Source organism: Crocodylus siamensis, chromosome 6 (genome assembly GCF_052110815.1).
Source record: "Crocodylus siamensis isolate JL-2025a chromosome 6, ASM5211081v1, whole genome shotgun sequence".
Taxonomy (NCBI): domain Eukaryota; kingdom Metazoa; phylum Chordata; order Crocodylia; family Crocodylidae; genus Crocodylus; species Crocodylus siamensis.
The window spans coordinates 64,423,105-64,448,253 of NC_143400.1; the positions used below are offsets into that span (position 1 = coordinate 64,423,105).

Sequence of the window (25,149 nt, forward strand, 5' to 3'; positions counted from 1 at the left end):
TAACCAACAACACTTAACTTCTTAGAATGGCTATAGCCTACAAGACTAAATGTATCGCAAGAAAGTTACTCCATTGTAGATTACAAAATAGAAAGTCACTATGCCAGATTAAACCTGTAAGCAGTGAAAAGATGTACAAAACATTCAGATCTCAGTCTTAGGGCAGGTCTAAATTCCCAGTCCAGTCGTTTGGGGAATGTATTCCATATTGTATTCCTGCCCGCTATCTACTTCTGCCAAACAGCTGAAGCCTTTCATAGGTATCATCTTAACTCGGGGGCAAGCAATTATTTGGGCCCATGGGCTATGTGGGTCATTTTGGGGCACTGCTGCAAGCCAGTCAGTATTCCCCACCTTCTCCTTCCTTTCCTCCCTCCCATCCTGCACCACATCAACCCAGCACCTGCACATCCTGTAGTCCCTCCCTATCACCAACAGCTGAGTACGCAGCCCTGGCCTCTGCTCACCTCACACCCACCCTGGACTTGACTCAGCTGGAGTGGACCAGCTCTGGACAAGCCAGGACCCACATACACAGACCTGACCCCGGCCAGCCCCGTGCCTGCTCTGGATCCACCCATCCACAATTAGCAGCACGGGCCTAGCCAGGAGAACATCTATGAATCTATAACCTGCTGGGTAAGAGTGGCTTCTCCCTTGCCACTATGAGGCCTTTCTTGCTGCAGCAGCTCAGAGACAGCACTGGTGGCAGTGGAGCGAATCCACGGGACAGCCTGGGTGTGGGCTCTGGGAGACAGCAGCAAGAAGGGCCTGGCAGCAGTAAGGTGGCAGCTACTTTTCTCCTGCGCTCAGCAGCAGTTTCTGCCTAGCCATTGCCGCTCATCGTGGGTGGGTGGGTGGGTCCAGAGTGGGCATGGGGTAGCCCAGGGCCAGGGCTATGTGCACAAGTCCCAGCTGGTCCAGAGAGGGCATGGGGTGGGCTGAGCCAGGGCTGGGGCTGTGCGCATGGGTCCCCACCAGTCTCCATGGGTCCAGCAGCAGCAGCCGGCAGCAGAGGTAGTTGGAAGGAGCTGCCATTGCCTGGACTACCTAGAAGTGGAAAATCAAGCCATAGAGCTGCTCCAGCCCTACTGTATACCCAGGGTAGTGGGACGTACCATGAGCTGGACAGTGCCTGGGCCAGGTGGGACTGAGGTACCCACTTCAGGCAGGACCAAATTCCTCTGACTACCATATTATGCCCACCCCAGCTTAACTTCTCACTGAGCAATACTAATAGCTGTTCCCTTCCATAGAAAACCCACATTAGGTTCCTTCACTTTATGCGTGTACTGTACCTTTACACCACACACAATACTAAATGTTAGGCCACAAGTTTTAGTGGCTTTTCTTGCCAGGGAATACCTAACATTTTAGTATTTTGAATGTATTTATAGTTATAAACACCCTCAGTTTCACTTTCAATATAACAAAATTTAAATTTAAAAAACATTACAACTCCTAATGATTTACCAGGCCTATTAAAAAAGTAATCTATAGCACATCACCAACAGCACAGATATGTGCAAGGTGAATGAAAACAGTTACCTTACAACAAGAGTGGCCTGAGATGATATCCACAGGAATTCCGCTCTTGGTGCATATGCACATGAGATTAGACCCTTCCAAGTAACAGCTTCCTTTGCGACTATCCCTGCAATTTAAGGGCCTCATTGTTCCCCATATCAGAGTGCGTACAATGTGGGACAGGTGCAACCCACAAATCATTTTCTTACATTTTTACAAGGGCAGAACTCTTAACAGCAGGCAAGTGCAGGCTGTCAACACATTAAAGAACTCCCTGAACTCTAAGTGACGTAGTCATTACCTCTGTAAGTAACTGTCTCACAGGTTCCATTCTTTTAAAAATTAGAGCAGTTGCCCTGATACTGAAAAGATACAATCATAGGACTATCAGAACTAGTCTCCAATTTGCACCTGTGAATAAAAAGTATACAGGAGACTCCATGTGGCAGTTCTCACAATATCCAAGGCATGGCAATGTTACCCAAATGTCTCCCAGAGGCTGCCCAAGTTCCAAACTACCTTCAGGAATTTTTCTTATCCAAAAGATACGACAACTTGAAGATAAGAGACCCACTTTGGCTCTGGGAAGATGCATGCTGCTCCTTAACCCTTTCAGCAGAAGCCACAAAAAAAATCTAGATATACATCTGAATGGCTTAGTTTTATGCATATAAAATAATATTCAATGCATATAATCTCCTTTCCCTGAAGTGCCATGAAATTTAGGGAAGAAAATTTAAGGATGTGGAAGGCAGAAATCAACTTAAGACATGTTTTAGATGAGTAGTCTGAAAGTGCATACTTATGAAAGACTACTGGGGGAAAGGGCACAGCCAGTGACTTGGGGTATTTTCTCATCATTTTTATTAACATTGGGTTAAAGTCCCCAAGGAGGGAATTCCCAGACTGTCATTTACAAGCTTTTAGAGGAATCCTACCACTGTGGAATGCAAAGAAAGGTAGCCTTGTGCTAGAGTGTGACTCATGTATGTTACCATCAAACACCCATTATCAGGCTAAGAACATAACTGTTTCAGAGAAAGTAACTACCACATGCAACTGGAATTATGTTGAACTAGTGCTGAAAAATCACTGTTGTGGTTGCAAAGTTGTAATAATCCAAATCCACAGATTTATATGAGCTAGTCATAATTTTGTCATTGGTACTGCAAATCTTGAGAAACTGAACAATACAAAATAGCCATTCAAAAAGGTTTTTTAATAATCCTCTGTGCCCTTTTATACTTGTTCTTCAGATCCTAGATCTGTTTTCTAATCAAGCATCAAGAAGTAATGTCAGAAATTTCTAGTGGATGATATCTGTTTTCCTCATTTCCAGTGATAGGATTATTAGTGTCACTTAAGTCAGGGTTGTCCAATTGGCAGCCCGCTAGGAGTTAAGTTGTGGCCCCAGATTCTTGCTCAGCCACTGTTCTTCTTCTTGCTCTGCGTATTGCAGCCAGAGCAGAGTCCCCAGCTCTCCTTCCCTCCTCTGACTGCTGCTTCCGGTCTCCACCCCAGGAGTGGGACAGTGCAATGTAGCACAGGAAGCTGAGAGTGAATCTGGGCCATGCATGGGGAAGCAGTGGAAGAGGGAGGTGGGAGTTTAGAATAGGACCACTACAGGTAGCATCTAATTTCCTTAACATGTAAAAATGAAGACTACACCACCTTTATAGAGGCTTCTTACCTGATGGGTTAATCTTTGTGTAAGCAATGGCAGAGAATCCGCAACAAAGTGAAACTCATCAGGTGTGATGCTCTGGCAGCAATTAGCAGCAATGGCTAGTGCATTCCGCTGGGCATTTATGCTGAAGAACTCCAGATACAGCAAGCAGTCTGCCAAGCCACCCTATAATACAAAAAAACTGTTACACCAAAAGCTCACTGTTGGTGGAAATAGTTACAAATCTGGGAAGAAGTTGTGCACCATGCAGTTTATGTTTTATGAATTTATAAGTGTCCTCTCTCTTTGTTGGGGATAATATAATACTTACTGCCTGCAATATAGCTTTACTATGTCTGCGAGATAACATCTCCAAGGCAGTCAATGCCTGCTCTGCCACATCAATACACTGAATAACTTGCAGCTAGGACAGAGAAGAAAACAAGCAAGTGAATTACCAGTTAAATTTGGTTTTCAAGGCAGATGTACAAAAGTAAATATTCTGTTCTCCATTTATAATACTATTTTCTAATATAATCTAAAATTCTCTCCATTAAAAACTAGTATGTCTGAGGACACATTTTTGCAAAATAAACTCAAAACACAAGTACATCAGTTTATTTTTCACCTTAAACAAAAATTAAATCAAGAGTTCATTTTTTCTTGTTAAAGTAATAGTGCTGAAGTTCTTAACAAAAGTCCACGCAACATACCTTTAGTGTCTCAAGGTTTTAGTACTGTTTAAAGAAACAAAAACTGAACCTGCAACAACTGGCTTCATAACACTTTCTCCTCTACAAAAAGATTTTAAGTTGAATTGAGGGGGATTCTCAAAGCAAGTGGTATTTAAATCCTCTCCCAAGGCAACACTGCTTGAAAAAGTCCCCAGTCCTCAAAACAGGAAAGGTTACAATAAAAGAATGAAGCAAAAAAATCATTAACAACATGAACCAAGTGTACTCCTTCATAAATACGCCCAGGGGCCTGAGATCACTGTTGCCATTTCCTCTAGATAGTTAGTAAAAAGTTATGGTTTTGAAAAGCAGCCAACTAAAATTTCTTGTCTGTAGATACAGCTAACACCACCATACTGCAATATGTCCTCACATTAAAAATCTTTCTTGGGTCCTTAAAACCAAAGCTAGGTCACCAGCCTTTTTTTTTTTTCCCCCCTCTCTCTCCAATCTAGAGCATAGTAGATGTTTTCGATCTGAGCCTTCAAGAGGCCGAGAAGCGATAACTACATAGAAAGAAAGACCAAAAGCCCTCAATAAAGTCTGAAGGTAGCTCAAGCACTTCTTTTGATTACAGCTGTTGTAGAAACGCACAAAAGCAAGTTATAATTAACAATATGGGACTAAGAACAGGTTACCATACTTGTCTACACTGCAGTGCCTGAAGCCCTTGTAGACAAGCCTATCTAGCTAGCGCGGATCCTGTTAACAATACTGACTGGCAGCACAGGACTCAACATTAGCCATGAAACCCACTTAAAAAAATTAACACACTCAGATGGGATTCTACAGTCTGTGCTGAACTTTGTGCTGCTGAGGCTACACTGCTAGCAGTATCCAAACTAGCTAGTTTAAAACTAGATCAGGTTCATCTCCACAGCACTGGTGGAGTTACTGTAATCCAGTTGTAAGCAATATGCTGGGCTAGTTTTCAGCAGACATTTGCAGCAATGCATATTAGCTACCATATTATACACAGTCATTAGATTAAACAGTTTACCCAGAAAGTAAAAAATTATCCTTCAGTTTGATAGGCATGTACTTTTAACTGTGGAAGATACAATTAACACTACCTTTTCCAAAAAGACAGGAATTGCATCTACCACTACAGCAGATGACCTGGGAAGTGCTTCCATCATGTACGTTAAGGCTCGACAAGCATGGTTCATCTAGAAAAAGAAATTTTCTCCATGACTATCTAAATTAAATGTGCAGAAAAGAGTTGATCTATAATAACTCATATCACTTACAATGTCAAAGTTATGTTCCATCTGTAGCAATGTTATCTATAAAAGAAAAGGAATACCCAATCAGTTCTGGTCTAAATTAGTGTAAGATGCCAGATTTACAGAAGATACTATTCTATAAAATAATCACAATCCTGTTATAAGCATTTTCTATTGTTTGACTGAAGACTCTGGAACATTAGGACAGTTTCAAGAACAGCTATAACCTTTCACGAAAGTTATTAATGGAATTCAAAACCAAAATTTTAAAGCAGAAATACCCTCTCCATAACAGAGAACAGTAAAAAATTTTAGAAGACATTAAAAACACTTCTACTTATATATGTTAAGGTCCTTTTGAATTATATTTTCCCCTTCTCTCAAATATCCAGAGCCAGTTGCCTACACCTAGTTCATTCTTTCCAGGACTAAGAAGTCTCCACACATCCTGCTCTTGGACAGGGTCTAAAAACAGTCACTTGTTACCTTTAAGTCTATGGCAAGCATCTGACAATAAGAACTTACCCGTTTCTCTCTAATGCACCTCTGGGTACCAGTAGACATGCGAGATGCCTGCTCCAATGTGCTGTAATTACAGCACATTTGAGCAGACTGATTAATTAACACGCTCCAGCAGCCTTGCCATCTCATGTATTCGGTGTCCCAGTGCTCCAAAATGGCAGCAGGGGCACTTTAACTGAAGCTCATTGAATGAGTTTTAGTTAAAGCACCCCCATCGCCATTTTGAAGCAAGGGAGTGCTAAAATACACAAGACGCCGAGGGCACTTCAATTAGAGTGGCACCTGAGAGCCACTCTAACTAAGCACTGCCCCTCCCTGATCATGCATAAAGATGGCCTCTGTACTTCTTAGCACACTGCCTATGAACACTGGACGATCCCCAAGTTCACAAAACTAATCAACTTAACCCATTTTTAAAATCCACCTAGAAAACCTCTCTATCAGTCTGTACAAGTCTCTCCTATCTGAATCGTCTTAAGCAAGGGATGAGCTGCATCATCTGCCTTCATTCTAAAGGTTTATTGCTATTATTTTTCAGGTCCCATTCCCATCCATTTGTCTTCTTTTTATAATCAGTCTTGAAACTAAAGATGTGAGCTGCTCTGTACAGGTCTTACTTTCTTCAGGAAAAGTCCTGAAGAAAAGAATTACCCCCCTCCCTGCTCAGAGGGGAATCTCCTCCCCTCACAGCCCATCTTCTCCTGCTCACCTGGCACTACCAATGTTTCCACTCTCTTGGGGGTGAGAAGAGCTTGTGCCCTGCTCCAGCTGGGCTGCATGGGGGCTGGGCTCAGTCTGGGACAGCAGGAACTCCAGAGGGCAGGCAGACTCTCCCTGGGTGCAGCAGGTGGGGGGGGGGGGGGGGGGGGACGACCTGCCCACCACTATCACTGCTGCTGCCCCAGGCTGAGACCAGCCTCCAAGAAGTGGAGTGGGACTGGAGCTCCTCACCCATGGGACTTCAGGGACAGTCAGCAGCGAACAGGGGAGTGGATGTGCTGTGGCTGCTCCTCCCCTACAGAGTCTGCCAGTTCGGTAGGGGAGAAAAAGGGTGGGGAGGCTGAGGGCTGGTGGGGGTGGGGGGGGTTGAAGCCACACTTGCAGCACTGGTAGCAGCTTCTGGACCTGCCTCCCCCAATCTCTCCTTTATACAATCCTAGATCCATCCCAGCAACCAGCACTTTAATAACTAGCTGCACAGCACCTAATGCAAATGTTGCTTTATTAGGAGGTCCAAGGTGCTACTATAGCAGATATTTGTGTCATATACAGCTGAGTACATTGGCCCTCAAGGAGCAATACAGCCTAACATTCCTTTTATGGCATCTCAGCCTATTTAAAAGTAGAAATTCTGGGACTCAGTTTGCAAGGACTCACAAAAGGTCAAAATTAAAGACCTGCATGTTATAAAAACCAAGCCACTGGAGATGTGGGAGAGAAACCTCGAGGACAGGACAAAGTACATTTGCTAGCAGACCCAAGGGAGAATATCTATGGCTGTTTTGGCCCATTCTGAAAGCCTCTGGTAAGAGAGGCTTGCGTAGAGCTATGTAAGCTAATAACAGATGTCTACAGACAAGAACATTTTAAGAATTATTTACAGATGCTACTGAGAAATCAGTAACAAATCTGGGGGGTAGAAGTGAACCCTTAAAGGGAGACTAAAGTAAAGAAGCTATAAATGCCAAAAAGGACAGAGAATATACTGGATGTACTGGACTAGAGAAAACCAAAGCCTGAAGGAGAGATTTTGCTTTGGAGTAGCATATACTTTTTCTAGTGTTTGGGACTAAAAAAAGAGCCATACCACTGAAAGAGGGAGGCAGGCATCCCCTACCCCAAGTTATTATAACAGTTGTGCTCCATTACCAGTGTGTATCCAGCACGTGCCAGGAAAAGCAAAAATTTTGCATATTTAAATCACACATTTACATGGAATAAAAATTAGGATATGCTGATGCAGGTATATATTTTTTTCATAACATGGCTACCCCTCAATGCAGAATTAGGATGCATCCAGACAAGTGTGAATATTTGTTTCCCCAGGGACAAGTAGCAGCAGCATACCCTGCACTGCTGCTACTTGTCCCTGGGGAACGCCCATGAAAATGTGCACTCCAGCATGGTGGGGTAGGGGAAGCTGGGGTCAGCAACTGTGCTGGACCCAGAAGCCTTACTTGGCGTCTTGGAGGCCTTGGGGAGCTGCAGCCATGGCAGGAAGCCTGGCCAGCAGCAGGACTGTGGCTCTAGCCGGCCAGGCTCCAGTTTTGGGTGACGCACATGGTGGCAGTGCGTGCCACCCCACTTTTTTTTTTTAAATGGGTTTTTTACTCCAGAATCTCCAAGGGTCCCCCAAGTCCGCAAGGTAGCAGTGTAGGGAATGCCTGCATGTACAGTGTGTGGAGCCACAAACGGGTCTGCGGCGCCACGTACCACACATCTACACTCATCTGGGTATAGCCTTAGAGACAAAAAGAAACACGTCAGTCTTTAAAAACATCCCCTTCAGGTAATACAGGGGAAAGGAATAGTAAAGAAGTATTATTCACATACAAATACAGTATAGTTGAGCCTTACCAAAGCTGGTACAACACTCTTGACAGGAAATCCTCCTAAAGTTTCTTCATTCCCCATAACCAACAACTGGCACATCTCAATTACTGCTTGTAACTGCTGGCTTTCATCAGTGGCCTGGAGACCCTGTAGAAGCTGCTGGGCTTTAGAACCTAAGGGGAAAAAATCCATGAGAACCTGTATATTTTTAGTGTAAAGACTACTCTGATCAAATGTTTATATTTTTCCTGAGAGAGCAGAGGTAGTTTGCTTTGTGTGTGCATGCTTTGCATGGTCTCATTTTTGTGGGTAATCACTATTCAGTATTTAGCACAGACAGACAGAGCTTTCCTTGTTGCATACAGTAGGAGGCTACGGGATGAAATGAAGTGAAGTGATGTGTACTGCATACTACATTGTCTTTAGAAAGCAAACCGTATGTACCCCAGGTCCAGTGAATGCTGTATACCCAAAGGAAGAATTAGCTGATAAGTTTAATCCTGTTGAATGTGATGTCCTGACAGATAACTGAATGTCCTCCTTGTTCTTTTGACTACCCACCCAGCTTCACAACAGAGATGATAGGGGAGAGGCGGAAAATAAAGACTTCGTTTTTAGCCTCCAATGAAACTGCTGCACTTGAAAGACGTGTCCCTTTGAACCCATATAACCAAATCAGGCTTAAAGATACTGTATCCAACCAACTTTAGATCTATTTTTCAGTATGGCTTTTTAAAAGCCAGGAAAACATACTGAGCGGACAAAACAAGACAGCGTTTTTAAAACTGAAACAAGTTCTTCTAGTACTCCGTCACTAAGAGGGGAGGAAGGGACGTAATGTTTTTATATGTTGGATTTCCACATGTCATTTAAAAGTTATTTCACAATATTATATTTTGCAATTAGTTATAATTAAAATATTTACACAGGTATTACATTTACCACTGGCTAAATTTAGCCATTCTGTGAACTACAGAAAGAATTAAATTATATGAAATTTGCTTACTAGCTCCACTTCCAATTGTCCTGTGAAAGAGCTGCGACATCCGAGGACCAAGAGGGCCAAAAAGGTGAGGGGGAAGACCCCTAGCCTCTAACAGAGCTAAAAGTAAACACAGGTTTTTGAACAGTCACTGTCAAAGCTCCTATGCAACAAATTCATGAACCCTAAAATTTGAGGCAACAGAATTTGCATCTTATAAAAGAAGAAAAAGTTAAGGCACAAACTGAAAGAAAAGACATGCCTTTGTTCTCCAAAGCTCATTCTTTACTTAGGTGCAATTTAAAGCAAACATGAATCTGGACAAGACAGCTATTAAAAAAAAAGGGAAAAATCATTAGAAAGCCATCAACTAGAATTTGGGGGGTTTGCTGGTTCCCTTTTGAAATGCTACATGATTAAACTGTGCTTAAATTTTCTTTGATGCAAAAATTGGAGCCTGTCTCTAATGAGGCTATTTCAAATTAGGAAACTGTTGTAAAAAAATTAATGCACAAATATAAAAACAGCAGGTTTCTTATTTCTAACAGATAAACCTGTGTGAATGGACAAAAATAAATCCAGAGGAGGGGAAAACTGAATATATTATTACTGATTGGAAAGGGATGGGTGGCAAAAGAAATTAGGAAGTGTTTTGGCAAAAAACATCTGAAAGGCATGAAGAAAATCCCAGTATTTTAATATAAAAGCAGTCTAGCTCATTCTATTTTCTTGTCTTCAAATGAGTGGTCCTGATTTCAAATTACAGACCTGATCAGAAACATTCAGACTGGGGGCAGGGAGGTGAGGGGGAGGGGGATCCTTGGAGAATGGATGCAGAGCAGACTGAACAGCAAGGGAGGAAAAAAAAAAAGTGGCAGGCCTAAAGAGTCTTGTTTTGCAAACAAAGAAAGACTATTCATGGCAATGAGCTTTCCTCCTTGCAAAATACAGGCTTGCATATTAAGTGGAGCTTCATCTCAAAAGCTTTTAATCATGTGAGTTTTCTGAAGAGTACATAAATAGGAAAAGTTAGTTAAAGTGTGTCATGTTCGATGAGTTAAGAATAAGTTCAGGTTTCTCTTGCACTGCCAAATTCTTTACCATCTTTAGCAAACTCAAAAAACCCACTGGCTTGTGTGTACTGGGAGAATTTTTAATTAATATAGAATAGGCAGTAAGAATATATGAAAACATGCAACACCATATACATTCAGAGGTACTAAAACAGCTTTTTACCTTGCAGCCTTCCCATCTCAGAATCATCTGATTCACTTTCTCCAGAGGTTGTCATGCCTACAGCTCCAGCAACTGAACTAGAAGCTGGTAAAAGTTAAAAAGCTGGTAAGAGTCAACAAGATTTATTTAAGTACAAAAAGCACTGTGGAAACATTTAGGCCCCAATTCTACACCTAAAGTCATTACCTAAATTGCCATAGACTTCAGCAGCACAGGACTGGCTTCACAAAATATCTTACAACGCTGATCCATTTAGGTGATATTTATGCAACAAAAAGAGTGAGTGCCCATCTTAGGCTGTAGATTCTTTTCCCACTGTCTTTAAGTTTCACCAAGACACTAAATGAGGTCACTGAGTGCATAATTCCAACCAACAAAGATTTGCTTTAGCTTTCAGACCATACACTGTACACAAAGATGTACAATCAGAATTTAAATAACCAAATGTGTAATGCTGCATTTTTGTTGAATTTTGAAAGTTGAGACTGAAGCAAGTCTGTTGTATTTTTAGATGAAATATTTTTAAATTATTTTTTCTAAAAGCCAACAATTATTGAAAAATTTAAATAAATGTGCTCTGAACCAACCCAGATTGGGATGCCCTTGCTCCCACTGCACTACATTTTACCCTATAAAAAATTTCAGTAAGACCAAAAGTAGTAAGGTGCTCTTCAATACAAGAAAGGGTGTCAGTCTAAATAATCAGTTTTTCTAATTCACCAAAACCAAGTTAAAAAGGCATTTATTTTTTCCTCATTTAGCATTAGGAAAAATGAAACCAAGTAAGAGGTTAGCATCACCGAATGCTAGAAAAAAGTATGTTGTCAAGTTTGCATTCTTACTTACCTGCAGCTCCTTGTGGAGCTTCATCTGTCCGTGCAGCTGAAGAATTAACTCCATCCTGGTTGTTATCAGGATCAGCCATTTTCTCCTGTCGGCGAGCTTCAGCTGCTCCTCTTTTGCCCAGGCCAGAGCCTCGCCGACTAGGAATGCACGAAATCAAACAGCATTTGTCCACATAATACTTCACAAAAGTAGAGCCCGTATAAAGGATACCAGCATCAGGTACTCCCAAGCAATTTTTTCCTCCCTACCTACCCCACAGCATTTTAAGCCATTTTATTTTCATGATATCCCTATTTATATGTATAGACAATGTATTACAAAGATGGGTGCTAAAGAGAGCTCATCACAATCTGAATCTTTATTTCGACTCTCATGCAGAATAAAACTGACTACCACAAAATATAAATTCAGAAGACCAATCGAAATGCAGATCCATTAGAATAGCCCACCCGTTTACATTTTCAATTTTTTGCATGAAAAAGAAAATCAGTTGACTCCACTGACTGCTTTAATTAGCGATTAAGGCCGGAGTCAAAGATTTCATCTTTACTTGCAGGACCGAAGTAAGGGTGTCACTAACAGGTGTAAAAAACAGAAACAAATTAATGTCTGCAGTTCAGACAATTATGAAGTGACAATGCACATCCATAGCAATCTTTCAAATTAAGACTACACTTTCAGTTTTTCCAGGTCATTGAGAGGGGAAAAAAGGACCCCAATGAAGGTTGTCAAATCCAGTTTAGACTGAAGGTAAACAAATTTAGTTAAAATCATTCAAAATCTACATTACAGTGTATAGGCTACAAAACTGCATTATCACCCAAAACTTCTGACATTTCCCCCAATTACCTGCTTGAAGGCTTAGGTTCAGAGACTAGAATTTCTCCTGCCTTCATTGACACATCAACTAGTTTTACCAAATGATATCACAAACAGCATAAAAGGCAACACAAGATGATTTCAAGTAGTGTCAACTCAGCAAATGCTTTTTAGTGTCACAATGCTTAGTGTCTCCTCCTTGATTCAAAGCAATTTTGTTTTCGAAAACTTAAAAAAAAAAGCAAACCTCCAAATGCATTCCTTGTAATGCTTTTTGTATTTAGAAAATGATGCATTTGTTAGGCAGCCTTTTGGACACCATTTTCTTGAGAATGAAAAAAAATGCAGAGACGTTTCATGGGAATTTCAATAATGTGACGAGATTCTAGAAAACCAGACCACTCGATGAATTAGCATAAACAAAATCTATACAATAGGGAAAAAGTAGATGTCAGTAGGAAATGAAGACTAAAGAAAGTTAACAGGAATTTCTGTTCTCTGGCATGCTTAGTCTGACTTGTTTACTTCAGTAGATCTCAACTATGTGGGTGGTCTTTATTAGTTTCTTTCAAACTGGTCAATGCCATCACATCCACAAGGAAGTCAGTTGAGCAGTATGGCCTGAACTCTAAGAAAAATTGCCAGACCTGTTCAAGAAATTAAAAAGTCCAGGATTTCCTCTGTGCGCCATTTGTTGCTTATAAGCACGTTAGAACATACCTTGAAGATTCATACCTAACGACCACTAACAATGAGAAACCAAGTCAGTCACAAGCTACCAAGACAGCTTGGTTAAGGCAATTAGTGCAAAAACAAATTTTAGAGACAGACCTTAGGAGAGCTTACCTGCTAAGAGCATGTGCCTACACTGCAGCAGAAATACCCAACCTAACTCACTGATTGGGATTGCCCTGCTGAGTATTTACCACAAAAACAGGTTATAATTAGACTACACAGGGCTCCATGCTACAACTGCTGCCCCTCTACCTTGACTCTAGTTTTCTGCTAGCAATAAGGGAGACCAATTGATTTTCCCTTCCTCTTGACCTCCCCACCCCACAACTTTTCCTGACAGTATCATGGGATAGCGATTGTTTTATTGGCAAAAATACTGCAAACACTGAAAGAAGGGCTGAAAGTTTTATAAAATACGTCATTTGCTAAAAATCTGGTGATGCTTTTACGGTAACTTTAGAGGACACATGGAGCACTTTGCCCTTTATATCCTGATAAAATAGTCCAAGAAGTGGATAATTAGTTTATTGTCACAAATGGGACAATGGGCAGAATCAAAGTATTGATAGCTAGTAAATATTTTTGAAGGTACTAGAACTAATTTGGCATTCATACATAAAAATCTCAGCTACACTGGTCTATTTTATCTTCAGCTTTCCCTGTGGAGACCCAGAAATGTCTATTACTTTAAATTTCCCATTCTCAAGGTTAAGTTTTTAAACATGTTGACCAGGATTGTCTTAGTTCTATAAGTTTCAGCTTAGCACTTCTTATTTGAGGCTGTGTTAAGCCAAAACAGGCTCAGTAACTATGAAGTTATGAGCTGCAATGTCTGCTCTTGACAAATACCTAAAGTGACGACCTTCAAAATAGCTAACTAGCTTCAAAAGGCGTCACTAAGAGCTTTAAGTTGCCATCATCCTTAGTGCCTTAAGTCTGAGTTTATCTTAAAAACACTCAGACCTCAAAACCATGGGGGGTCAGTCTTTTAGGCAAGAGCACCACTAAATTAGCCCTGCACACTTCTTGAGGGCCACTCTGATACTTTTCTTGATTAATCTGCTGTTCCGCTTTTGATTCCCTTCCCTGTGCTCCATGCCTGATATGCTGCTCTATCTGCCACTGTGCTGCCTAAACCCTCTCCAACCTGCCATGTGCCACATACAAGCTGTCCCTGCCATAAGTGCCACAGGCTAGCCACCCAACCTTCCAACACCAATACCTAAAATGGGATAATCCAAGATCCAAAATAGTAAACTTAAGGGTGCAGTTAAACACCACTAAGTATTTTCCTAAACTTCGTCCACACATTTCCTTGCTGCACTCCCTAACTTCAGGAGAACCAATTTTAATTTGACCTCTTCTATCCCAGCACCCCACATTATCAACCTACTGTTCCAGGCTGTAAATCATATCTGGTTTCATCCTGTACAAACCTGATGTTCACCAATTTTGTCTTAGCTGCAGGTCAGTCAGTGATCCATCACCCAATGCTTTCTGTATACACTTAAGACTTTAAGGAAAATAGAGGCGAGTATATTTTGTGGATGTTAGTAGTTGGTCCCAAGATTCAGGCCTTCTTATTTTGAAGTTTATGCTGTAACCATACTTTGAAATTTGTAATACTGAACTAATATTCAGGGACTACAGAAACTTTAACATAAACTACAAGAATTGTTACTAAGTAAACTGCTAACAAAAGCTTCTTAAGAAAAAAGGTAAGAGGGCCTCCTTTCCTCCTAGAAGTTATAATCATCTGAATATTTAAAAAAAAATAATCAAGTGGTAATTAGCTACTATAAAGGCCCAAACAGCTACTTCTAGCACATAAGCTCTTCTCTCCTTCCAAGCAAGCTGACTTGCAGCAGCAACTGTACACCAGTAGTTTCCAAGCAAGGGGAGACTGAACCATGGGCAAACTGAAAAAAAAATATCCTACATAAATATCCCCTGGATCAGAGACCAGAAAATATGAACTTACTTATTATTTGGTGGTACTTCCCCATCTACTAGTTGGCGATATACAGCATCTTTGGATGAAGCTAAATTCCCCATGTTCCCACTATCCCAGTATTTATCATCATGACTTGATGGGCCTTTGAATCTCAGTCCTTTTTTGCACAAGAGCTTTCTATCAGGTAAGGGGAACAAACTTTCTGATCAGTTGCAGTAACAGTATATTCACAAATCATGATCTTGAACGCAAAGTTTTACCTGGTGCTAGCACAGGAGCCCGTGGTCTTTTGCCGTGTGCTCCGCCGCAAACTGGGGAGCTCAGCAGGTGGTGACTCACTGCGCTTCTTTGTAGATTTTCTTAAACCTACATATATAATGCACAACATTAGGGTAAAGATCTTTCACCTTTAAGTACACAGGCAGGTAGTTCAATAGGGAAATATTCCAGAGAAAGGACACCAGAAGTGCTCTTAATTCAACTTTTGCACTCAAAGTGCTGTAGTAAGACTGGTGTTTAATAAGGTAAAGCTTCAATGGTTTACAGCAGCACATAAGCAGTGTGGTAAAATACAAGTCCTGAAAGACCCATTAGTTAGACACCTGGCCCAAGTTACTAGGTAGCATTCTATATAAAACACAGAGTGACGAACTGCTGGTGTGCCTTTCCTACACCAGTTGATCTTGTGTTATTGGGCTTTGTAGCATGTCCTATGTACGTACACACACACACACACACACACACACACACACACTCTGACTCCTGAGCCAAGCACAGCCTCTTCTCTTCCCTATGCTCTCAACCCCACCTTTCCCCTTCACCCTCACCTGTTGCTCAGCTCAGAGGTGAGGACAGCAACCGAGCAGCCAACTCAAACCTGGCTGTCAGCTCTCAGCTATGCTGGCTTCTGTTTAACTCCCCCAACTGCTCAACTGAGCAATGGAGGTGACAATTTAAAAGCCGGAGGGCCCAGTAATCTGGTTTGAGGAAAGCCTATACAGGCCTCATTCCCGTTTCTGCTAGCTTTGCAAATCACCACCATTTACTCTACTGAGTCAGCTGAGTAGGGCAGACTGTTGTGCTGCTGCAGCACAGTTTGGGAGCAAAATGCCCCGTATCACCTCGCACTGCTCTGGGTGAGCTCAGCATCACAAGGCGAGGCAGGTTGCCATGACTCTGCAGCAAGGCTCCTGGAGTCTTGCCATGGGGGCTGAGTGCCTCCCCACCCCTGTCAGCTCAGGAATGCAAGCAGCGGGGCTATTTTCCTGCACAGAAAACTGCAAAGATCCCCATCACTCGAGAATGGTACCCCTCCTACCAAATCAGCTGACTGGCAGGGGTGTGCATGTGGGAGCGCATGTGCACATGTGTATAGAGGGGAAGACAGATGATCTCCCAGGTCACAATGCTCCCCAGCAGTCTGTAACAGTTGCTGCTTTTCTGAAGTTTTCACCTGCCACCTGACAGCCTCCCCACTTCCCAGGCAGGCAAGGCTGTCAATAGACTCCCCTTAAGGGCAATGGTGGGGAGGACCCAAGAAGTAGGCCCCTAGTGCAGAGACCCATGGGTCTCTCAACGCATGGGATACATCCCAAAAGTGAGTCTCAAGAATGTATGAGGGTCACGAACAACCATGGAAAAACATTTTTTTAAGAATTCAAAGATTTTCTTCTTTAAAAGGAAAAAATAGTAGGAAACCATTGGTTTCCCCTTGTAGGCTGGCACAGCTCAAACCTGCAAGGGGCTGCTTTTGGCTGGGGGGTTGGAGGGAGAAGGTGATCAGGAAAAGGACTCCACATGCACAAATGCATGCGGCAGCCAGGCAGCATGGAGAGCAGCTCCCCACAGTTAAGTCTATGGGGCAGGAGAGGGGCACAGACAACATCAGAGCAGCAAGGGGGCACAGGGAACACATGCCCCGCTCCCCATATTTATGGGCCCACAGCAGGCATGGGGCTGCAGCCTGGCAGGACTGGCACAAGTAGGAGTTGCTTCTGTAGTCCAGCGGGCAGGACCCCGGTGAGACTTGCACCAGGCCCCCAGCAGCACAAGTAGTAATAGAAACAGGGGCTGCACTGCCCTCATTTTCCACCACCAGCTACTTGGCTCAGGCTGCCCCTCTACCCTGCTGTCATGGCTTGGCTGCCATTGGCAACACTCCCCTTAGGCTGTGACTTAACCCTTGAGGGGGCAGTGTGGGCAGCCTGAGGGGGAACAGCCATGGTGATAGGATAGAGCCACTGCCTGGTGCATGAGCAGCTGGCAGCGGAAGGAGGTAAAGGCAGTGTGGGCCCCCCCCATCTGCTACTCCTTGTGCTGCTGATGGCGCGGGGGTCCCATTGAAGGTGGCTGCAATAAATCTCAACACCCTGCTCCAGGTCCTACCTGCTGGGCCAAGGAAGCAGCTCCTGTCCATGGTACTCTGGTTAAACTGCAGCCCTGTGCCCACTGTGGGCACAAAGACTCCTCCCCCACCCCCACGCACTCTCACTGTGGGGCTAGGGCTGAGAGGCACTGGCAGGGCCAGGGGGCTGCAAGTTGGGAGTGAGTGGCACCAGCAAACTGCACTGTGCAACTTCCATAATGAATGTCACTTAGGAATAATGGAGGGCCACATGTTTATATTGCCAATCAACCATCTATACAAAAAACAATAAACTTACTGGGGGGGGGACCAGCGGAGAATGGGAGAGACCTTGTTTCCCTGAGCACCTCCCAATGTAACAAGGAATAACAGCCATAAGTTGTTTGAGTAGGTTCAGGCTGGACATTAGAAGGCACTACTTCACAGACAGGGCAGCTAGGATCTGGAACCAACTTCCAAGGGAAGTGGTGCTGGCTCCTACCCCGGGTGTCTTTAAGAGGAGGCTTCATGCCTACCTAGCTTGGGTCATTGGAGCCCAGTTCTCTCTCCTGCCCAGGACAGGGTGCCAGACTAGAAGATCTGCAAGGTCCCTTCTGACCCTACATCTAGGAATCTGTCTTCCTTTTGATGTGGGTGCTCTTTAAAATGAAGACCGTTGAATTGGTTTAAGTTGTAGTGTGGATTAAGTATTTTGGAGCCAAAATACTTGTGTGTTTTCTATTTAAACTATTTACTGGGTTGAGACGGGCCAGCGATGGTTACAAATGGGTCCTGGTACAAAAAAGGTTGAAAAATACTGCGCTATTGCCTCCTGACGGAAGAAACTGCCTATGAAGCTCTCCAGACGTGGAGCTGAAGAAACATTTGTACAGGCCAGCTGCAAGGCTATACTTCTACCAGAAAATATTTCTTCTGATAGAAATAGACAGCTGTATGCAGCCTTAATGTTATTAATCTGTAGAAGAATGACTCTCAGAAAAAAAGTTCTATTTCCAAACTGATCTCTTCAGTAAAGCATGAAGCAGTCTAATTTCTTACTTATATAACATAAAACAGCAAAAAAGTGAAGCATAACCTGTCACTTACTTAGAACACAATTGTTTATAGTAAGTTTTTTAAAAAGAAGTGGGGAGAAGTGCATTCAAGTGCTTTAATTTTTTTTCCATTTGGTTTCTTAAATGGACTTCGCAATGCAGTTTGATTTTTTCCTTTTTTTTTTTTTTAAGTTATATGTGCATATGCATCACAATTATTGACAGAACTATAGAAGAGTTTGATCATTGCTCCCTCTGGCTGTGAAAAAATAAACAAAAACTTCAATTTACAAGGGAAATGGTTTCATACATAGTTTCACATAAATACACCATCAGACTGTACCAATTTTAACAGGAATAGGGGATTGTCAAAACAAACTACAAGAAAATAAAAATTGGCTGATCAAGGATACTTTTTTTGATGCATTTTTTTTTTTAAATATAATCTTATGCCAGTGCACAAGGACAGCAAGTGTCAGATTCAGGGCACTAGGTAAAAAGAAAACCTACAAAAAAGTTCAAATAACTGAAAAGCTAGATTAAGAAAAGTCAAAAATCAGAGAGCTGTATTTGATCCCATAACATATTACAGATCAGCATTTTGACTCAACCACAATGCTTTCCTTAATGCATACAGAAATATGACGTCATTTTAACGCAAAGTTTAACATTAAAAAAATTTACAGAAGGCAAAGCTCCAGTCATTGTTTTATAAAAACGGTCAGGGAGAGAACAGTTGTTAGCTACATATATAGTTAATTAAATACATTTCAGTCTGGCTCTACAGCTACTGAACACTTTTCCCAGAGCTATTCTAATATCAGTGACACTATGTGAAAGATTTTTGGCATGATATTACCTTAGTGAGACCTGCTAAAACAAGAACAGACAAATTAACTCTATTCAAAACAGGAAACTGCTTGCCCAGTGGAAAAAGACAAAATTAGTATAATATGAGCCTTTCACAAGTAAAAAGTTTATTTTTAAAGTAGCTACAGCAAGCTCAGGTTCCTCACTGTGGTTATTAAACATTACACATACACACACTTTTTGCATATTCCAAAAAAACCCATGAAACACTTTCCCCTATAATAGTCATAACTTAACAATAAGCCTCACTGTTAGTATAATTTCTTGAAACCCTATTTAAGCTTTTTGTCCCAGATCTAAATAAGCCACTTAGCTGCACCAAGGTACACATCTTTATATGTGGCCTGTCTCCATGCTAGATGTGTGTACAACTTTAGATATGGTTTCTGGATTAATTGTCCAAGTGATTCTAAAATTCCTTAAAACTGCCTTAGTTAATATTTTGGATAATAAAATGTATTCATTTTTGTATTATCCAATACAGTATACTGACTATATTGCTGCAAAGAATATAGTGCTATCTTTCTTTAGCATTTAGGTTGCTTTATACCTTCACGTACTAGTTGTCATTTCAAAACTAAAGATTTTCTTTATAAACGAGAGAGAGAGAGAAAAAATAAGCAAGCTATAAAATGGCACCGGCCACAGACAAATTCTATTTGGTAGGCCTACGTTCTGGCTCTTATGAATTGCAGAACCAGCAATTTAAATTGGGATTGACTTGATTTAGGTGAGCTAGGATTGCTTAGTTTCATTTACCCACTTCAGAACTCTCCAGGTAATACCAATAATTTTTACTTTTAAGATGGAGTTAGGTAAAGGAAGTCAAGAAAAGCACATTAAGAGACCATGCTACTTTGGTTCCACGATGCTAGGGACTTTTCTTGTAGTTTCTCCAATTTTTTTTCTTTTTGAATACATGCCTTTGGCTGGAAAATGTATTGCATCTAGTCTATATTAATTTACATACATACATACATAAAAGAGTCACTTAAATCATGCCTATATAGATACACGCACAATACATACTTTAAAAAATAAATAAATAAAATAAATCACGTCTTCATCCTGTATTCGGATAAATTTCAATGATTTCAAATGCAATATTTAGATTGTACATGGAAAATTTTATATCATTTAAACCTAATTCTATATTATTAGCTTTTATATATAGAATACAATTGTTGGAAGTTAGTCTTAAACTCATCCCCCGCACCAACAGCCTCTTGCTTGCCTACTTGCCACTCCCCCACCATGCCCTCTCACCTTTTTACCCCCATGCCTGTCCCCCTGCTGCCTCCCCCACCCCTCCATTTAACTTTGGGGTACCTCTGGCTCCAGCTCTAGAGGAGACAGTAGTGGCAGTCCTGGTCAGGCAAAAACAGCAGTGGCAGGTCTGGACCCAGGCCAGGCCCAGGACATGAGCCAAAAGGGGGGGGAGGGGAGGGGGCAACAGGCTGCTGGGTCTCCCCCATGCTCTGCCCACCATCTTCATGGGGGTCCCTCAGGAGGCCCCCACCCCTGCCACATGGTCTCTCCATCACAAGCCCTTTCCCCCACTATACAAGCCATCCCAGCCAGGGTCAGCCGGAGCTGAACCACTGCCTGCAGCAGGCCAGTACTCTAAAGACGAGGCTCTTCCCCACTCCTCTCCCCTCCACAAAGTTATCTGACAAGGAAAACATCTTCTTGGATTCAAGTAAATATGGTAGCTTGATGCAATTTTCTTTATATTACATTAAAATTGTTTCATGATGCTTCACACAAATTAAACATCGTGTCATACATTTTGAATGAGGTACAATCTATCCTGCCATACCCTATTACAGCTCCACCACAGACTAATATTTTTCATGTCAACGATCTATAACCTGGAAATTTAACTATGCTGCTCTATTCTTTCCCAGATACACACTTTGGAATCACTATATCTGTATTAAACAAGGTTTTGTTCCACAACCTTGAATAAAGAGTAGAAGGGAAGAGGTTATTCTTTTAAAAAACTTAAGATGTAAATTGACTTTTCACAAGTCCACATAAGATATTAAAGGACACTGTCAAACCCACAGTAAGTCCAACTGAATCAAGGTGGAAAAAAAAAAAAGCCAGTCAACTCATGCTAAACATTTTGACATAACAGAAAAGAAACCCTGGAGTCATTATAGATAGTTCTCTAAAAGCATCAACTCAGTGGGCAACAGCAAGCAAAAAATCCAAATAAAAGAGGTGGACATTATTAAGAATGGAATGACATGGAAATCATCATAATGCTATTACATATCTTTATGGTGCCCCCACATCTTGAATACTGCATGCAGTTCTGGGTTCTGCATCTCAAAAAGGAGGTAGAAAAATTAAAAAAGGTAAAGAGAAAGGCAACCAAGGTGATCGGGGTATGGAGCAGCTGCTGTACCAGGGCAGAACCAAAGACCTAGCACTCCTCAGTTTGGAAAGAAGAAGGGGAGGAAGCAGAGTAGGGAAGCGGGGGCGGCAGCAGAACATGGCTGGTCTATGAAATCACGAAGGGTCTAGACAAAGTAAATAGAAAACTGGTATTCACCACAGTCCCAGAATATAAGAACTAGAGGGTAGGATTGGGTATGTAACCAGTCAAAAACTTGTCCGGCCAAATAGCATCAAATAATGGTTAAATATTTTAAATATTCATTTATTAGAACAGTAAAGAGAACAATTAAATCTTCAGTAGGTTAGATACTTATCCTACTTACCAAAAAAAACAAACAAACCCAAGATAGTTAACTATTATTGTGGAACAATGACACCAAATTCTAAAAAAAGTGTAATGAATGTTTGTAACTATTAAAATAAGTTAATGAAGTATTAATGTGAATGACACACAAGACTGAACAGTTCTTTTCCCTGCTTTTATCCTGACCCTGGGAGTCAGGCCAAACAGTTACAAAAAAAAAAAAAAAATTAAAACAGAAATAAAATGCAGTTAGGTGGAATTAAGCTGGCCTACTGCCTTCACTTCAAGCATCTTGCTGTTTGCATTTGGAGATGTCGGCAAATCACAACAGATAGCTAGTAGGATAAACTTTTCTATATTGCTGATTTTGGTTCTTCCTTCAACACAGCAGCTCCACACAGCTTAAGGGAGGCAGACAGAGGGGTGGGGGGAAAGGAGAAGGCAAAATGAGGTCAGAAAAAACTCGAGAGCAGCAGGGGAAGGTCCTACAGAATTAAAGAGCCCTTAAACTCCTACCCCAGCTAAACATATAACACCATTATGCAATTTAAAAAAAAAAAAAATGTGGGGACGCAGACCACTACAGGCATACCTCCTTTTATTGCGCTTCGCAAATATTGCGGTTTTTTTACAAATTGAAGGTTTGTGGCAACCCTGCGTCGAGCAAGTCTATCGGCGCCATTTTTCCAACAGCATTTGCTCACTTCGTGTCTGTGTCACATTTTGGTAATTCTCACAATATTTCAAAACTCCAATTTTGAAAGAAGTTCTACTGTGGGTAAAATGCTATCAAACAGCATCGCATGCTACAGAGAAATCTTTCGTGAAAGGAAGAGGCAATCGATGCGGCAAACTTCATTGTTGTCTTATTTTAAGAAATTGCCATAGCCATGCCAACCTTCAGCAACCACCACCCTTATCAGTCAGCAGCCATCAACAGAGGCGAGACCCTCCACCAGCAAAAAGATTATGACTCGCTGAAGGCCCAGATGATGGTTAGCATTTTTTAGTAATAAAGTATTTTTTAATTAAGGTATATACATTTTTTTTTTTTAGACATATGCTATTGCACACTTAATAGACTACAGTATAGTGTAAACATAACTTTTATATGCACTGAGAAATCAAAAAATTTGTGCGACTCGCTTTATTGCGATATTCGCTTTATTGCGGTGGTCTGGAACCGAACCCGCAATATCTCCGAGGTATGCCTGTACTTATACAAAAGCATTTCTTCACTTGGAGCATTTGACTGAGGTCAAATAATAACTAGCCAATTTTCATTATTTGACTGGGCAATTTACCAGCTTGCCAACCCTAGGGGGCACTCACTGAAATTAACAGGAGATGGGTTTAAAAAACCAAACAATAGGAAGTACTTTTTGGAAAAAAAGAAAAAAAGACACTGCACAGTCAACCTGTGGAATTCATTGCCACTGGAGGTCAGAGGCAGATAGCCCAATAAGGTTCAAAAAGAAAGTAGAGAAATTAATGGATTATGGATCTATAAATAGCTACTAAACAGAAGAGACAGGAATATGAAATATATCCTCTAACATCCCTAAACCGATGATGGATAGGGATCAGTGTTTCCAAAATGTTGATACCTGGGACGCTTATTTCTGCATTAAAACTGCACTTCACTCATCTGGAAGGGTATATGCATTTTCCCCCTCCCCCAGGCCGTTTGTGCCCCTCACCCCCCACAACCCTCCAACCCTGCTGGTGCCTCTCACACCCAGCTTTGCAGGAGGGGGCTCCCAGCTGCCAGGGCTATGGGTCCAATGACCTGGGTCCACAGAGGCTGCTGCAAAACCCAGCTCCCCACACTGCTACCTACCTGCTGCAGACTGGGGAAGAAGGTGGTTCCCTGCTACTGTGCACACAGGGAACAGGGGGGAACCAAATCTGTGCAAGAGGCAGGAGTGGGTGTAGGCTGCCCACTGTGGGCTCTCATCCTGCTGCCCTCTCCCAGAGCCTCCACAGCCCAGCAGGTACAACCCAGCGCTGCAGGGCAGAACGAAGCCATGGGGAAAGGTGCCTGCCACTGCAAGCTCCACTTGGCCCTGGTGACATCCCCTGTACGCACAGCAGCAGTGAGGGGCACAATCCCGTGCTATTGCCCCTGTTGCTGCAGCATGGGCAGGGGGTGCCTCGCCAGGCCAGCAAAGGGCTTACAGTGCAGCAGCAAAGAGCTGCCCCATGCAGCCCCGCTGTGTCCTGCAGTACCAGTGTTCTCCGTCTAAAGCATTTATTATTGCCACTATAAGAGACGGCATACTGGGCTAGATGGACCACTGGTGTAACCCAGCGAGGCACTTTTGTTGTTACTGTTGTTCTTGTTGTTGTAGTATGGTGCTGTTTGCTTTTTACCTTGTTAATCTGAACCTGACCTGAACATTCAGGATGGGATTTTTAGAAGCACAGAACAATAACTAGACCCTGCTCTCACTGAATTTGAATGATCCTGATCTCACAAGGTCCCTTCCAGCTCTAAACTTCTGCGAATCTCTACGATTGAACAAGTTTTCTTTAAAATATGCATTTCTATGGAATAAGTTCAGTAAAACAACAAGGACCAGGTCATATCAAATGTGGACTATTTCAATAAGCACTTTCCAGTAAAAATAAAAATAAAAAGTTTTAAGTTTTCTATAGATAGGAAGTATCATTTTGTAGCAAGTAATGCTGGCAAAGCAAGTCTTCCCCTTCTACTGCTCCAAGCATGATGCACAGTTTTTCAAATCTCTTTGCATATTTATTCTTCCAGTACCAAATTCCTATACTTACCACAACTCTATCCTCATGCACCTCTTTCATCTATGCACCCTCTCCACAGTCCTTTATAAGTTGTTCCTCTCCCCGCCCTCTGCATCACACCTCCACCCCCACCTTCTGTTATGACCAGCTGGCCCTTTCTCCTTTTCCTTTCAAATCCACTATTTGAAGTCTTCCTAAATTATTCTTACCAATATTCCCATAGCTTCCTACATATTGGGCTGCCAAACTGTATAGGGTAAAACCCTGGGTTTTCCTCCCATCTCACTCACGACTTGGTATTGAACTATTGTATACAATATTTGACAGAGTTATTCTTCTCTAACAATAACAAGTTGCAATGTTTCAAGATCGTAGTCTCTTAAACAGGTTTTAATAAATGGAAGTCATAATATGCAAAATAAAAGCTGAAATTCCAGTTGGCACAGCCAACTTCTAGTAGAGGTTAAATTATGACATCCCATGACTGGAGATAGAAGGATGAAAGGAGAGTATTAGTCATACTGCAAGATGTGCAGTAAGACTTTCAAAGGAATTATTTTGTTATTCATCTTCAGAAAGTTTACTTGGTATCACTTCCTGTAAGAGAGAG

General features: G+C 41.9%; 1 protein-coding gene across 7 annotated transcripts in view; it reads right to left on the bottom strand.

Moving 5' to 3' along the window:
* Positions 1-25,149, bottom strand: part of TRIP12 (thyroid hormone receptor interactor 12) — a 124,697-nt gene that overhangs the window by 35,695 nt on the left and 63,853 nt on the right. For all 7 annotated transcript variants that reach the window (XM_090054336.1, XM_090054339.1, XM_090054338.1 and 4 more), the window contains 9 exons: positions 15,061-15,166; positions 11,293-11,429; positions 10,447-10,530; positions 9,235-9,330; positions 8,253-8,401; positions 5,178-5,213; positions 5,001-5,096; positions 3,525-3,617; positions 3,218-3,379 (listed from right to left, as the gene is read on the bottom strand). In XM_090054336.1, coding sequence (XP_089910462.1) covers positions 3,218-3,379; positions 3,525-3,617; positions 5,001-5,096; positions 5,178-5,213; positions 8,253-8,401; positions 9,235-9,330; positions 10,447-10,530; positions 11,293-11,429; positions 15,061-15,166 — 959 coding nt within the window. The remainder of the gene's footprint in view (positions 1-3,217; positions 3,380-3,524; positions 3,618-5,000; positions 5,097-5,177; positions 5,214-8,252; positions 8,402-9,234; positions 9,331-10,446; positions 10,531-11,292; positions 11,430-15,060; positions 15,167-25,149) is intronic.